Source organism: Monodon monoceros, unplaced genomic scaffold (genome assembly GCF_005190385.1).
Source record: "Monodon monoceros isolate NGI ecotype Baffin Bay Population unplaced genomic scaffold, NGI_Narwhal_1 Super_Scaffold_20, whole genome shotgun sequence".
Taxonomy (NCBI): domain Eukaryota; kingdom Metazoa; phylum Chordata; class Mammalia; order Artiodactyla; family Monodontidae; genus Monodon; species Monodon monoceros.
The window spans coordinates 137,126,363-137,140,593 of record NW_021703777.1 but is presented as its reverse complement, the minus strand read 5'-3'; the positions used below and the strand labels follow the sequence as shown (position 1 = coordinate 137,140,593).

The window sequence follows — 14,231 nt, the reverse complement described above, 5'->3', positions numbered from 1 at the left end:
GCACCCCACCTCCCTGCACCCCACCACCCGGCACCCCACCTCCCTGCACCCCAACTCCCTGTCCTCCAGCTCCTAACAAAGAGTCTCCCATAACAAGCAGGATCTCCCAGTGGTCTCAACGTCTGTCTTCCCGACCAGACTGGGAGCTCGGTGCAGGCAGGGTCCATGTCCGACTTGTCCCCACCTTCTCCCCGTCAGGACCCGGCGCTGCCCTAGCCGAGTGGAATGGACGAGCGAGCAGATGGATGAATGGGTTGATGGCAGCCAACCTGGGGTTGCTCTGTCCCGTGACAGCATCTAACGTCAGTCCAGTTTTGCTCACAAGGAGAACAGGGCCAGGTGACACAGGCCAGGCCAGCAGGCGGGAGAGGACCCACCTCCCTGTTGCGGAGAGCTTGTGGAGCTCTGCGGGCAGAGAGCGACCAGCGGGTGTCCTGTCGTAAAGGGTCTTGAGCTGTGCAAGTTCGGACTTCATCCTGAGGATGGGGAGACCCTAGAAGGGCCAAAGGATGCTGTGCTGTGTTTTAGAAGCACTGCTGCGAGAAGGCTGGGCTGCGGAAATGGCGGCATGTGGGGGGTCTCATGCAGGTGGACAGTCCTGCCCCCATCACGGTGTTCATCTCGGGTTTCCCCCCCACCCAGCCTCCCACCGCCTGGCACTCAGCAGATGGTCAGCTATCTTGCCGAGTGTGTGTCTGTCTCCCCTCTGTGTCCGCGGGAGGGAAGGGCAGAAGTCTGGGGTCCCTGCCATACACAGCTCACAGGGCCCGTAACCGCCCACTTTCACAGTGAGCGCCTCTGCGCCTGAGCTGCTTTCTGACACCTACGGCCAGGGATGTAAATTAAAACAACCTATGCACATTTTGAAAGCTAATTCCATTGCTTTTTGACAGAATCCTTTTCCCCAACCCCTGACGGGCTCACCTGTGCAGCTTCTCCCCTCCCAGCCACCCGGCACCGGCCAGAGGGGACCCTGGCACAGCTGCGGTCCAGGGAGTGACTTGGGGGCCCCCACAGTGAACTCTGAGGCAGGGAGCTCCCTCCGGAAAGAAGCACCGCCCTCGTGAGAAATGCGTCTCTAGGTGGTGAGGGGCAGGTGGGAAGGAGTAAGTTTTAAAATCACAGACCCTACCACATGCCAAGCAAATTCACAGGGACACTTGAGTCGCCAGTCCGTGGGACACATCACTGCCACATTTTAAAAACAGGGCCCAGAGGGCTTCCCTGGTGGCGCAGTGGTTGGGAGTCCGCCTGCCGATGCAGGGGACACCGGTTCGTGCCCTGGTCCGGGAGGATCCCACATGCCGCGGAGCGGCTGGGCCCGTGAGCCACGGCCGCTGGGCCTGCGCGTCCGGAGCCTGCGCGTCCGGAGCCTGTGCTCCGCAACGGGAGAGGCCACAGCAGTGAGAGCCCCGCGTACCGCCAAAAAAAAAAAAAAAAAAAAAAAGTAAAAACAGGGCCCAGAGAGCAGAGATGACGATGTTTTTAAACCGTCGTGTGTTTTTTTCTGATTACAGAGGCAATCATGTGTCAAGTGAAGAATATTTTCCCTATTAACTTTAACTTGCATTTTAATCTCACATATTTATTAGCATTTAAAGTCCAACCTCCTGCTGTGTTCACTTCAATTAATCTGTCTGATTCTGATTATTTTTTCTAATTTGTTTTTCATTTAACTTTCCAGCATTTTTATCCTTTATCTTTTTAACTGGTTAAATGCTCAAATTTTTCTTTTATTATTAATTCTAAGCCCCTTTTTTTCCCAGGAACAATCATTATTGATCTTCACGTATAGGTGCAGCGTGTGCATCTCTGTGCCAACGCTGCAGAAGTGATGGCTAATGTAAAGCACTCAGTCTCACAAAACCAGAGCCAGTGAATTACTGGAGATACAGCATGCACTTTACTATTTTATAAGCTTTTGTCTTGTGCAATATAACAGAGCCACAGAAAACTCCATAAAATATGCATGTAACAGTTTAATGACTTATATGTGAGCATCTGCGTCCTTGCCACCACATCAGGAAACAGAACACTGAAGATCCAAAGATGCAGCTCGCCCCGCCCTCCCCCAAAGGTTCTGCTGACTTCACTGACACCACTTCTTTGTGTTTATTTGTACTTTGATCACCTAAGCATGCACCCCTAAACATTTCAGTTTGGCTTTGCCTGTTTTCTGAACTTCATACAAATGGAATCATAGAGCATGACTGTTGCACATCTGGTTTCCTTCACCCAACTGAACGCCCGTTGTTGCGTCTAGTCTACCCTTTAACGTTGGTCCTAAGCCGTTGTGTGAATGCGCCGCAATTTATCCACTTTACTGGTGATGAGCACTTGATGGTCTCTAGTTTGGGGATATTATGAATAAAGCTGTTCTGAACTTTCTTATGCTTGTGCACGGAGGCACTTGAGCCTGCATTTTGTTGGATCATGAGTAATGTATATGTTCAGATTTTTGTGCGCGTTTCTATTGAGACACAATTTATGTGCAATAACAATCACTGATTTTAAGTGTTCGATTCGATGAGTTTGGACAACTGTACACATTGGTATGAGTCACCACCACAGTCACAATTACAGGACTAGTCCAAACCCTCCACCAAAGCTCTCCTTTTCAGTCATGCTCTCCTCCACCCCAGGCCCTACAGAACTGCTCATCTGATTTCTGTTGCTGTAGTTTTAGTGAAAACTTTCATGCTCCTACAATCATACAGTATGTAGTCTTTCATGTTTGACTTCTTTCACTTGACAATGCTTTGTTTTTATTGTTGAGTAGAATTCCACCAAAATTTGACTATCCATTCACAAGATGATGGACATAGTTTGTCCATGTGGAGTTACTATGAGTTAACGTTCACGTGCAAGTCTTTTGTGAACGTATGTTTTAATTTTTCTTGGGTATATACTTAGGAGTGGAATTGCTAGGTTGTGTCTTACTTTTACATTTAACTTTATATGAAACGGAGTAATTGTTTTCCAGAGTGGCTGTACCATTCTGCACTCCCCTCAGCAGAATGAAAGTTCCCAGCACTCCATCCCCCACCAAGCCTCCGTGTTATCAGCAGTCTTCTTAGTAATGCTGACCAGATGGTTTTGATTGGAATTATATTGAACCTATAGATTAATCTGAGCATAACTGGTACGTTAGCAATGTTGAATCTTCTGATCCATGAACAAGGTTTATCTCTACATTTATTTAGGTCTTCATTAATTTCTCTCAACATCTTATAGTTTTCAGTATACAGGCCTTGCACACATTTTGTTAAATTTACCTTTAAGTATTTTGTATATTTAATCCTTCTGTAAATACTACTTTAAATAATACTTTCTTGTCCAATTGTTTGTTACTAGTATATGGAGATACATTTTATTTTTATTTGTTTGTTTATTTTTTTGCGGTACGCGGGCCTCTCACTGTGGTGGCCTCTCCCGTTGCGGAGCACAGGCTCCGGACACGCAGGCTCAGCGGCCATGGCTCACGGGCCCAGCCGCTCCGCGGCATGTGGGATCTTCCCGGACCGGGGCACGAACCCGTGTCCCCTGCATCGGCAGGCGGACTCTCAACCACTGCGCCACCAGGGAAGAAGCCCTACATCTGATTTTTTTAAGTTGCCTTTTAATTCTGTATCCTTGCTAAGTTGACTTATGCTAGCAGCTATTTTTGTAGATTCCTCAACATTTTCTATATAGATAATCATATCACAGGTAAGTAGAAACAGTTTTAATGCTTCTTTCCTACCTGCATGCCTTTTATCTTTTATTTATTTGTTTATTTATTTATTTTGGCTGCACCGCAGCATGCGGGATCTTAGCTCCCTGACCAGGGAAGCACAGGGTCCTAATCACTGGACCACCAGGGAATTCCCCATCGTTTCTGATTTCAGTGGGAAATCATTTGAGTTTTCATCCTCAAGTACGATGCTTTTCTGGAGAAATTTTTCATCAGGTTGAAATCTACTTCGAGTTTTCTGAGGGTGTGTTTAATCATGAACAGGTGATGAGCTCTGTCAATTTGTCGTTGTTGCGGTTGTATTTGTTGAGATGATATGGCTTTCCTCTTTCAGTCTGTTAGTGTGGTGAATTACACTTATGGCATTCCTACTCTAAACCCCACTTGGTCATTCTCAAGCAAGCAGCGTCTAATCAGGAAGAGACGTACAGACACTTCTGCCCACTGCATCTTGCTTTAGGAGTCACCAAGAAAACACGATGCAGTCAAGCACTCACGGAACCAGCTTTACGCACAGAGAAGGGCCGGAGCCAAATAGCAGCTTCCCAAGTGAGTGCTGGTCTCCCGAGGCCGGCGGGTCCTTCCCAGCAGCTGACATGTGGCCATTAGCCTGCACGCACCCTGCTTGTGCTGCGGTAGAAGGACCCCGTCTCCTCCCTACAAGGAGTAGACGTGGGGTTGGTCAGGTGCCCTACGGCACACGCTCTTAAGCAGAACAAAGGAACACATATTGAGCCTAAAATGGGAAAATGTTCCCACACAAGGAGGCAAGCCCAGTACAGGCTTGAGGACTCTTTACCTCTTGGTGAGGAATCGCTCCAGGCCCAAGGCCCATTGTTATGGGCCAAGTGGGGGATTAAAAGACTGTGTGCACAGGATTGCCCTTCTCAACAGTCATAACGTGTTGTCCTTTTTATCCTGGGGCGGATGCGATTTGCTATTATTTCGTGGAGGATTTTTTTTAACATCTTTATTGGGGTGTAATTGCTTTACAATGGGGTGTTCGTTTCTGCTTTATAACAAAGTGATGTTGGGGATTTTTGTCTCTATGTTAATGAGGGTTACTATTTTTAGTTTTCTTGTAATGTTTCTGTCTTGTTTTAGTGTCACAGTGATGCTAACGTCATAAATGGGTTGCGAAGTACTCCCTTATTTTCTCTTTTCTGAAGAATCTGTGTAGAATTGGTATTATTTCTTCCTTAATTGTTCGGTAGAATTCACTTGTGAAACCATCTGGGGTTCAATTTTTCTTTCTGGGTTGATTTTAACTGTACATTCAATTTTTTAAATCAGTTATAGGGCTACTGAGGTTGTATGTTTTTCTTGAAGAAGCGTTAGTAGTTTGTGCCTTTTGAAGAATTTGTCTATTACATTTAAGTTTTCAGATTTGTTGGCATAAAGTTGTCCACAATATTCCCTTTTAAGTTGTGATTTTTATTATCTGTAAAATATATCTCAATAAAGCTGAAAGAATAAAATGTTTAAAAATTAAAAAAACTTTATGTCTGTAGGGTCTGTAGTGAAATTCCCTCTTTCGTTCCTGATATTGATAATCTGTGTGCTTTTCGCTTGATCAATTTGGCTAGAGGTTTGTCAGTTTTTGACTGTTTGCAAAAACTAGCTTCCGGTTTCATTATTTTCTTTATTTTTTGTTTTATATTTCGTTGATCCTGCTCTTTTATTTTCCCCCTTTTTTTCTGCTTACTTTGGCTTTAGTTTGCTCTTTTTTTTTCTGGTTCTGATCTGAGACCTTTCTTCTTTTCTTAGGTAGCCCTTTAATGCTATAAATTTCCCTTTAAACATTGCTTAGTGGCTTACATCAACACTGAGTGAATTGAATCCCTTAGTTTGAACTTGAATTCATAAAAGAAAATTCACTTTTTCTTTACATGCCCCCATAACTTTTTAAGGTGGTACCTGATGGAAGATACTAGAAGGTAGTACTCAAACTGAAAGACAGGAGCTGGAAGAACGGATGGATGGTGGGTGGAGGGATAGATGGATAAATAGGGTAGGTGGGGGACTTCCCTGGTGGTCCAGGTTAAGAATCCACCTTCCAGTGCAGGGGACACGGGTTCGATCCCTGTTTGGGGAACTAAGATCCCGCATGCCACGGGGCAGCTAAGCCCGTGCACCGCAACTACTGAGCCCACGAACCGCAACTAGAGAGAAGCCCACGCGCTGCAACGAAGATCCCGACACGGCCAAATAAATAAATAAATAGGATAAGTGGATAAAATAAGATGCAAGATGGACTATAGGACCAGTGGTGACAGTGTGTCACGAGCTGGGGAACAGGGTCAACTCAACTCAACCCTGATCTGCGGTTAAAGAGGAAGTTAACTTCCTGTGCTGTGCTGGGGTAGTAATCAGCCTCAGGTGAGTGTGGCTTACAGCCATCAAAGTATCCCTCACTCATACTTCATGGTTGCAGGAGGCTGTGGTCTGTCTTCTTCATTCTAGGACCCCAAATAGCCCCTTTGGGGATGTGACGCGTTCATAGAAGAGGGCTAGAGGGCCCTGGAGGCCCCCACGGCTGCTGAGAAGGGCCATTCTTGCTTCCTTCCACATTCCATTAGCCAAAGCCACAGGTCAGTTGCCTAAGGTCAGTTGCAGGGATGGCGGGTGGAGCTTAATCCTCTTACCAGACTCTCAGCCACTGCTTTTACGATCCCCGCTGGGCAGTAGTGTTTTATCCCGACTCCTTACTTGTCACCTTATGTGCAGCCACGGCTTCTTCTGAGCAGACTGATCCTTTGAACCAGAATGTTCTGTCACGGGGCTTTGCAACGTTCCTCTTGGCCTGAGATCATCGCCTGAGTTTTCTGTCTCAGTCAAGCATACACCCCGTCTGAGGTGAAGGCCCATCCCTTTCAGCTTGTTTTCTGTGCATTCAGACACTTCCCACGGTGAGTCTCACTGTGAGATTCACGCTCAGGCCACAGAGCCTACTGGTCTGTTTCTCTGGGGAGCCTGGGCTCACACGATAACCTCTGAATTTCCCCCACAGGTTGAGAAAAGCTGCTCACAGGGCTGAATGAACACCCACTGAGGAGGGTGGGCTCCAGGCCAGTCCCCTCAAGTTCTGAAGTTCTCGGCGCTTCCCTCCTCGGGTCTCGGCCCTGCCCTCAGACTTGCCTTCCCCAGTACAGCCACAACTGGGCAACCACTGTGCATGTCCCAGAGCAAAGAATCATGACTGGCCAGCATGGCCCGGGTGCTTCCCTCTGCACCGGTGGCAGTTGTCAGGAAACATTCGAGGCAGCTCCAAGCTGGCCCCCAGCCAGTCTCTGGCCCCAAGATGAGGCTGGCTTAGACCAGGCAAACTACAGTCCACAGCCAAACCTAGCCTACCACCTGTGTCAGCCTCCTGGGGCTGCCCTAACCGGGTACACCACGTGGGGGCTTGAACAGTTTATTATCTCTCAGTTCTGGAGGCCAGAAGTCCAGGCCTCTCTCCAACTCTGGTGTGGGCTGCCTGTCCTTGCGTCCCTTGGTTTGCAGACACAGCACTGCAGTCTCTGTCTCCGTCCACGAGTGGCCTTCTCCTCTGTGCCTTTTCTTATAGAGGCACCACCCACCCTAGTCCAGTAGGGCTCATCTTAAATGGGTTACACCAGCAAAGACTTTATTTCCAAATAGATTCCCATTCACAGATTCCAGGTTAAAAAAACAAAAGGCGGGGGCTTCCCTGGGGGCGCAGTTGTTGAGAGTCCGCCTGCCGATGCAGGGGACACGGGTTCGTGCCCCGGTCCGGGAGGATCCCACATGCCGCGGAGCGGCTGGGCCCGTGAGCCATGGCCGCTGAGCCTGTGCGTCCGGAGCCTGTGCTCCGCAACGGGAGAGGCCACAACAGTGAGAGGCCCGCGTATCGCAAAAAAAAAAAACAGAAAGGCAGAAGTTAATTCACCAAGGCCTTCTTTACAGTTTTAAACAGAAAAGACAAAGCCCTGTGGTGCCAAGGGGATGCCTGCTCCCACGCCCCTGCCCCCCTGAGCTCTCCATGTGCCCCTCTCAACCCACCCCATGGAGGCGGAATGCTACTTGGTTGGCAGTCACAGCCATAGGTCCTTTTTTGGTTGAGCCAAGCGAAGCTATTAAAATTCTGTAAGCTTGAGGGATTCCATCTCTTCTGCCCCTGGATCCATGTCGGTAATGGCCTGGGAGGCCCTTACCTGGGAGGCAGGCAGCATTAGCAAGGCCACCTGGCAGCACCCGAGGCCACGCCTTCTCTGGAGGGCTGGCAGCAACAGAGGTGCCGGTCCCCTCCATCCGCTATCTCAGCTGTTCCAGAAGTGGGGCGGAGAACAAGGCAGCATTTAATTCCCATCAAAACTCACACAGGAACATCATAAATGTCCATGGAGACTAATGAAATAAGTGTGGAACCTCCCCCAGATGGAATTCTGTGCAGCCACTAAAAATGGTGATGGGCAGGCCAGAAAAGGCCGGTGCCCTGGCTCCCAGTACAGAACCGCTGACTTGGACTTGTGTGCAGAGAGGAGGGACCAACATCCCCAGCAAAGCTCCTGGCCGGGAACGGCGCCAGTAAACGTGGCTGCATCTGCCCCCTGGACCCGACACAGCCCCTTCATGGGAGTTGGCAGGGTGATTCTCTGCATTGCTAGCTCTCCAACGACACGTGTTTTCTTGTGTTACTTCTAACATGTCCGATTTCGGTTGGAGAACTGCCTCCTGTTGGGTGGTGACCCACGGGGAACATTGCGTGAGAGGCACAGTCCCCCTTGGCTGCCTCTCCTGCCACTTCTGGCCGAGGGTGGACTGCCACCCCATGGCAGGGTGCCAGGGTTTCTGAACGGCTGCCCACAGAGCTGGGGTGCCCCTGAGGGTGTGGAACCTCACTCCGCACAGGCAAGCCTTGGTCAATGGGAAGCGGGAGACCGGAGGAAAAGAGGGGATCAGGTCCCCTCCTTCCTGCTTCCTCAGCTGTCCTGGGGTACGTGACCGAATGGTCACACCTGCTGCTCGGCCAACTGTGTCTGTGGCTCCTTGGGAGCCAGGATTCACTCTCCGTCCACCCCCACTACCTCCGGGATCGTACCTCTCCTGTGAAGTATTTGCCCCCGGCTCTGTTTTCAGGGAATCAGCCACGCACGACAGGACAAGACGCCCCAAATCTTAATGGCTTAAGCACTTCCTGTCTCATGATCTGTGGGTCACCCATTTGGGCGGGGCTCAGCTGGGCAGTTCTGCCAGTCCCGCCTGAGGTCACACTGGGGCCGTGGTCAGCTGGCCGCTGGCCTGAGGCGGGACGGTCTAAGATGGCCACACTCATACGTCTGGCAGTGGGGCCGGCCCCTGGCTGGGGGTCAGGGCCCCTCCGCACGCCCCCGCTCCTGCCTGCTGCAGGGGACCGGCTCACAGAGACCTCAGTCACCCTGAGCCTCCCTGGGGGCACCGCAGAGCCTGCCGGGATGGGACCAGGGATGTCCCAACCTTCGGGGGGCACGTGTTCTCCCTCCTGCCCCTGCCCTTTGTGCTCTGGGCGGCTCCAGAGCCACACCCCCGCTAGGTGTGTGGTCCCCCCTCCGTGCCACACTGAAGGTGATGACAAAACGTGGGTGAGGAAGTTCCAGTTTCCCCTGGACGCCACTGCCCAAACGCCAGGCGCTGGCCCTGCTTTCTCTTCTCGGTCTGATGTTGTTTCTTACCCATGTTTTGGCACCCCCAGACCGACACAGACCCCAGACGGGTGGCCACGTCACCACCTCATCCCACTGCTCCTGGCTCTGCGCCCCCTCCCCCCAGGCCCCCTCGAGGTTGACCTCTGCTCTCTCCCCAGTCCCAGCCTGCTTGCCCGGCCCTCCGTGGCCTGTTTAGTGGGTCCTCGCCATGCACTTCATGTCGCCACTGCTCACAACAACACACGGCAAGGTGCTGGTTGGCTAGAGTCTGCCCCGGAGTCAGGCAGCGGGGTGGGGGTGGGGGGCAGGGGTGCATGGGTCAGAGTCTGAGCGGCTCCCCTCACCCCAGCCCCCGTTAGCACCCATCCTCTCACGGCGGGACCGCTACCGCCTCCTCCTCATCTCTCCAGCGAAACCACCCTGTAAAAGGTCTTAATGGATGTGTCCATTTTCTGCACCACAAAGTTCATGAGATTTCTGAATGGGAACTCCGATTTTCTCACCCTTTCCACCTCTTGCCATTCCTCTTGACTGGTTAATTTTAATTTCAGGGCATTTGCTCCTGGTGAAATTGCATCCTCTCCATAGTTTGGGACAAGAACCTAGAACTCTTTCCGTGTAATAGCTATTGAGACACGCCTTGTTGTAAATGGCTCCCAGGATGGGCTTGCTGATAAAATCCCACATGATAATGAGGTAAAATTAGCAGGACCCTGGTGAAGGAGCAATCCCATTTCTCCTCAAACACCCTCCAGGTTCACCTGTGGAGAAGTTACCTGTTGTATCCGATGGACCCTTGAACACAGGTGTACGTCACGTGTGCACCCCACAGGTGCAGCACCTCACAGGTGCAGCACCTCACAGGTGCAGCATCTCAAAGGTGTATCTCACAGGCGCACCCTACAGGAGCCCCTCCAGATGCGCCTTTCTGCACACCTTGCAGGCACTCCCTAAGTGGTGCATCTAACTGCATCGAGCCCACCCCTGGGGGCTGCTCAGGGGCCCAGGCACCACGAGTGGGCACACTGCGAAGTGAGAGGGGAGGAGCGCTGCAGGTGAGGCGGCTGGGCACCTCCACCCCGGGAGCCGCACCTCTGCTCCCACACCTGCAAGCACGTTAGGGCTGGGGGCAGCAAGACCCACCAGTAGATCACTCACTGCCCCCGGTGTCCCGCGAGAGCGCTCCGCACCGACCCTGCGCTGCAGTCCCACCGAGCCCCTCCAGCGGGGGTGCCTCTGAGCCCAGGGCCGTGCCCAGAGCCCCGGCAGAAGCGGGCACGCCTCGCACAGCTGAGCGCCACGCCTACGCCCCGCCCTCTTCAGCCCTGCGGGAGGCGGAGAGGAAAGAGGCACAAGCAGGGAGGGTGGGCCCGGGTGGCGTGAGCGGAGGGTCTGGGAAGCATCCCCCCAGAGACCCGCTCGGCCAGATGACTGCCTCGTGGGCACTGGCCTCACATCCAGGCGTGACCTGGACTCCAGCTCTGGGGCCTCTGGAAGCCGTCTGGGGCTGAATTCAAGCGCGGTGACCACAGCCCTGGCCGCAAAGCCAAGCAGCAGCGCCTGCCCACAGCACCTCCCACGCGTGTGGCTGTCCCTCGGCCCCAGTCACAGTCACTATTTTCAGGGAAGTGGGGGACCTCAGAGCCGACCCGTGAAAAGAATCTGTTGGTGACTGAGCGGAGGCAGGAACGTCGCGGCCCGAGGCCAGTGACCGCGCTTAGCCCGCTGGGCCCACTGTGGCCGGTACAGCTGCCGGGAGCCCGCCCGGGGCGCACGCAGAAGGCTCCCTGGAACGGACTCGTGCAAGCACAAGGGGCGCAGGCGCCACACGCAAACGGGCGCGTGCACGTTTCTACCAGCTCAGTGCACGCAAACCGTGCCTCCCAGTCCGGAGCATGATAACAATATAGACACAGGCAGCATGAGAAAGACAGAGACACTTCAGGCTCTGTCCCTCCTGGCCCTCGGTGACTCCTGGTTCCAGCTGAGCTGCTCTGCTGCCGTCTCTGCACAGGGTGGTCAGCATCCCTCTGGCTGCTGCAGAAGGTGAGCCCAGAACGCCAGGTGCCCACCCAACCTTCGTGAGTGATGAGCACGGCTGGTCACACACACATCGCGGTGTGATGTGTCACACCGTGGACAGAGCTCCCACCCCCAGCCGTCCAGCAGTCCCCGGGCACACGTGCACACTCACGCACGCACACACCCTCGTCCTCGTGCGCACCCAGCACCCACGCACATGTACGCACACACACACCTGCACGTGGTTTCTGTGTGGCGTGAAGGGCACTCCTGCAACCAGAGAGTCAGACTGACCTGGGATGAGTCCTCCAGTCGTAACCCCCAACCTTTCTTATCGCATCCTGGCTCACAGGGAGGCTAATAACTGTCTGACTCGGGGGAGGACAGCCGTGCCCTCAGCGGGAGGAGCTTGCTGCTGTCTGGGCCCATGGACCCCTGACTGAGGCACGGACGCTCAGGAATGATCCCGTCGGTAAAATATGGCAGTGCCGGCAGTGCAGCTGTGGGCGCTATGCAAGGAGAGGGTCCAGCAGCATGAATAAGGGTCCCAATAAGTAGGAATTAGGCCGAAAGGGAGATGCGTGCTGGGCATTCGCCAGGACCATTTCTATCTAGGGCTGCTGTCTCTTAACAGACAAGAGCCGCCTTCTCGCCACAGAAGAGAAGGGAAAGGCCCCCCTTACGGTCGCACCCCCACACCTTCCTCCCTTCTCCCCACTTCCCTCCGTGGGCGTGGGCAGCCCTGTCGGGGGTCCCTCCACCTTCCCGAGGCAGAGCTGGTGCCCTGCCACCCCACCACACCTCAGCCCGGGTCTGGGGGCCCAAGAGACTTGGAGCTACCTGTCGGAGCATCCCAAGTCCTCGGGCGGCCGCTCAGGCAGAAGGGGTCATGGCACTCCAGGGGTTACCCCTCTCCAGGGGTTGGGTGTGAGGGCTTATCCCAGCGCCCAGGATCCCTGCCTCAGGCAGAAGGTCCTGAGCTGTTACACTGCAGCCCCCAGTCCAGGGGGTCTGATTTTCCCAGGAAGGAAGCGGACAGTCCGGGACCTAAGGGGAGGGAGGGCGAGCAGGCGTGGGCGTGCCAGCTGGTAATCGTCGCTAAGAAAGGCTTTGCTGATGGCAGTGTTTGCGGGAGGGCCTTGTGCGCTGGGGGCTGGCGCTTCTCTCAGACGGGAAGCCGGACACCATGAGCCTCAGCGAGGAGCAGGTGCAGACGTTCCTGGACCAGAACCCTGGCTTTGCGGACCAGTACTTTGGAAAGAAGCTGAGCCCTGAGGATGTGGCCAGCGCCTGCGAGGATGGGTGCCCGGCGGGCTGCACCAGTTACCAAGAGCTGTGCCAGGTGGAGGAGAGCACGGCCCTGTTCGAGCTGGTGCAGGACATGCAGGAGAGTGTGAACATGGAGCGCGTGGTCTTCAAGATCCTGCGGCGTCTCTGCTCCATCCTGCATGCCGACCGCTGCAGCCTCTTCATGTACCGCCAGCGCAACGGCACGGCCGAGCTCGCCACACGCCTCTTCAGCGTGCAGCCCGGCAGCGCCCTGGAGGACTGCCTGGTGCCTCCTGACTCCGAGATCTTCTTCCCGCTGGACATTGGGGTCGTGGGCCACGTGGCTCAGACCAAGAAGGTGGTGAATGTCAAGGATGTGACGGAGGTGGGTCCTGGGCCTCGTGGGAGTTGGCGAAGGGTTCCCACAGTCCCCGAAGGACGGGTCAGCCCACTGGCTGTGAGGGGGCCCTCGGCTTTTAGGAAGGCGGCCAGAGAGGCAAGTGGAACAGGTCCAGGCCAGAGCTCGCGGGAAGGAAGGAGGCCCTGGGGTGGCTGGGAGGGCAGCCTGGGCAGGCCCTGCTGCCCCCTTGACCTATGATTCCCTGGATGGGGGTTTGGGAGGACGGCGTCTGAGCAGGGGCTGGCGCAGAGGCCCAGAATGGAGGGGCCAGTGGACCCCAGAGCCCTAACCATACTGCTCACTGGGGCGAGCAAGTTTGGGGGTTCAGGAGAAGCTGGTCCAGGTTCCCCGGGAGTCCAATGGTTAGGACTCGGCAGCTTCACTGCCACGGCCTGGGTTCAATCCCGGAACTGAGATCTGCAGTCATCGCAGCCAAAAAAAAAAAAAGAAGAAGAAGAAGCAGCAGCTGGTCCAGGAGGGGGCAGGAGGGGTGGACGCAGTGAATGCCTGGAGCGGAGAAGTCTGGGAGGACAGGTTCTGGTTGGACGGGAGGGAGGGGGAGGCCAATGACACTTCTGGGGGTGGGGCGGGGTGCCAGGAGGACAGATGCCCCAGGGGAGGGGGGGGCTGGGACTTGGGGAACCACGCCTGTTGGACACGTGTGAGGGACAGGGCCCCGAGGGGGCGCAGGGAGAGCCGACCGCCTTCTCCCGTCCCCTCCGTCCTACCCCAGAGAGGGCCGCTGCTATGGCCTGGGAGCGGGAAGCAGGAGCCTTGGGCTGGCTCACCTCCTCCACTTTCTGTGAAGGAATCCAGACGGCGTTATCCAGCGGGACAGGCCTCCCCCAAAGCAGCCAATGTCCCCTCGTCCCTGGAGACAAACGGATGTGTGGACAGACCCCCAGACCCCTGGCTCCTTGGCTGCAATCCTCTTAAACTTATCTGCTCAAACAAGCCTCGGCCCAGCGACCTGAATATAGTAATCTCTCAGATTAGCTTCATCTTCACTTCCTTTTTAGGAAACAGGTCACCCGTGAATTGGGATGTCAGGAGCATAAATTACCAGGAACAGAAGTCTGGCTGGAATGGGGGGGCTACAATGAGTGCCTCCCCTGCCACCCCCGCCTCTCCCACTACATCTTGCCCCCTCCCTTCTGTGAGC

At 54.2% G+C, this 14,231-nt stretch overlaps 1 protein-coding gene across 1 annotated transcript in view; it reads left to right on the top strand.

The window, feature by feature from the left end:
• Positions 1-12,543: 12,543 nt before the first annotated feature.
• Positions 12,544-14,231, top strand: part of PDE6B (phosphodiesterase 6B) — a 37,909-nt gene continuing 36,221 nt past the window's right edge. Inside the window, exon 1 of the mRNA XM_029235335.1 lies at positions 12,544-13,054. Within this exon, the coding sequence (XP_029091168.1) occupies positions 12,587-13,054 (468 nt within the window). The 5' untranslated portion in view covers positions 12,544-12,586. The remainder of the gene's footprint in view (positions 13,055-14,231) is intronic.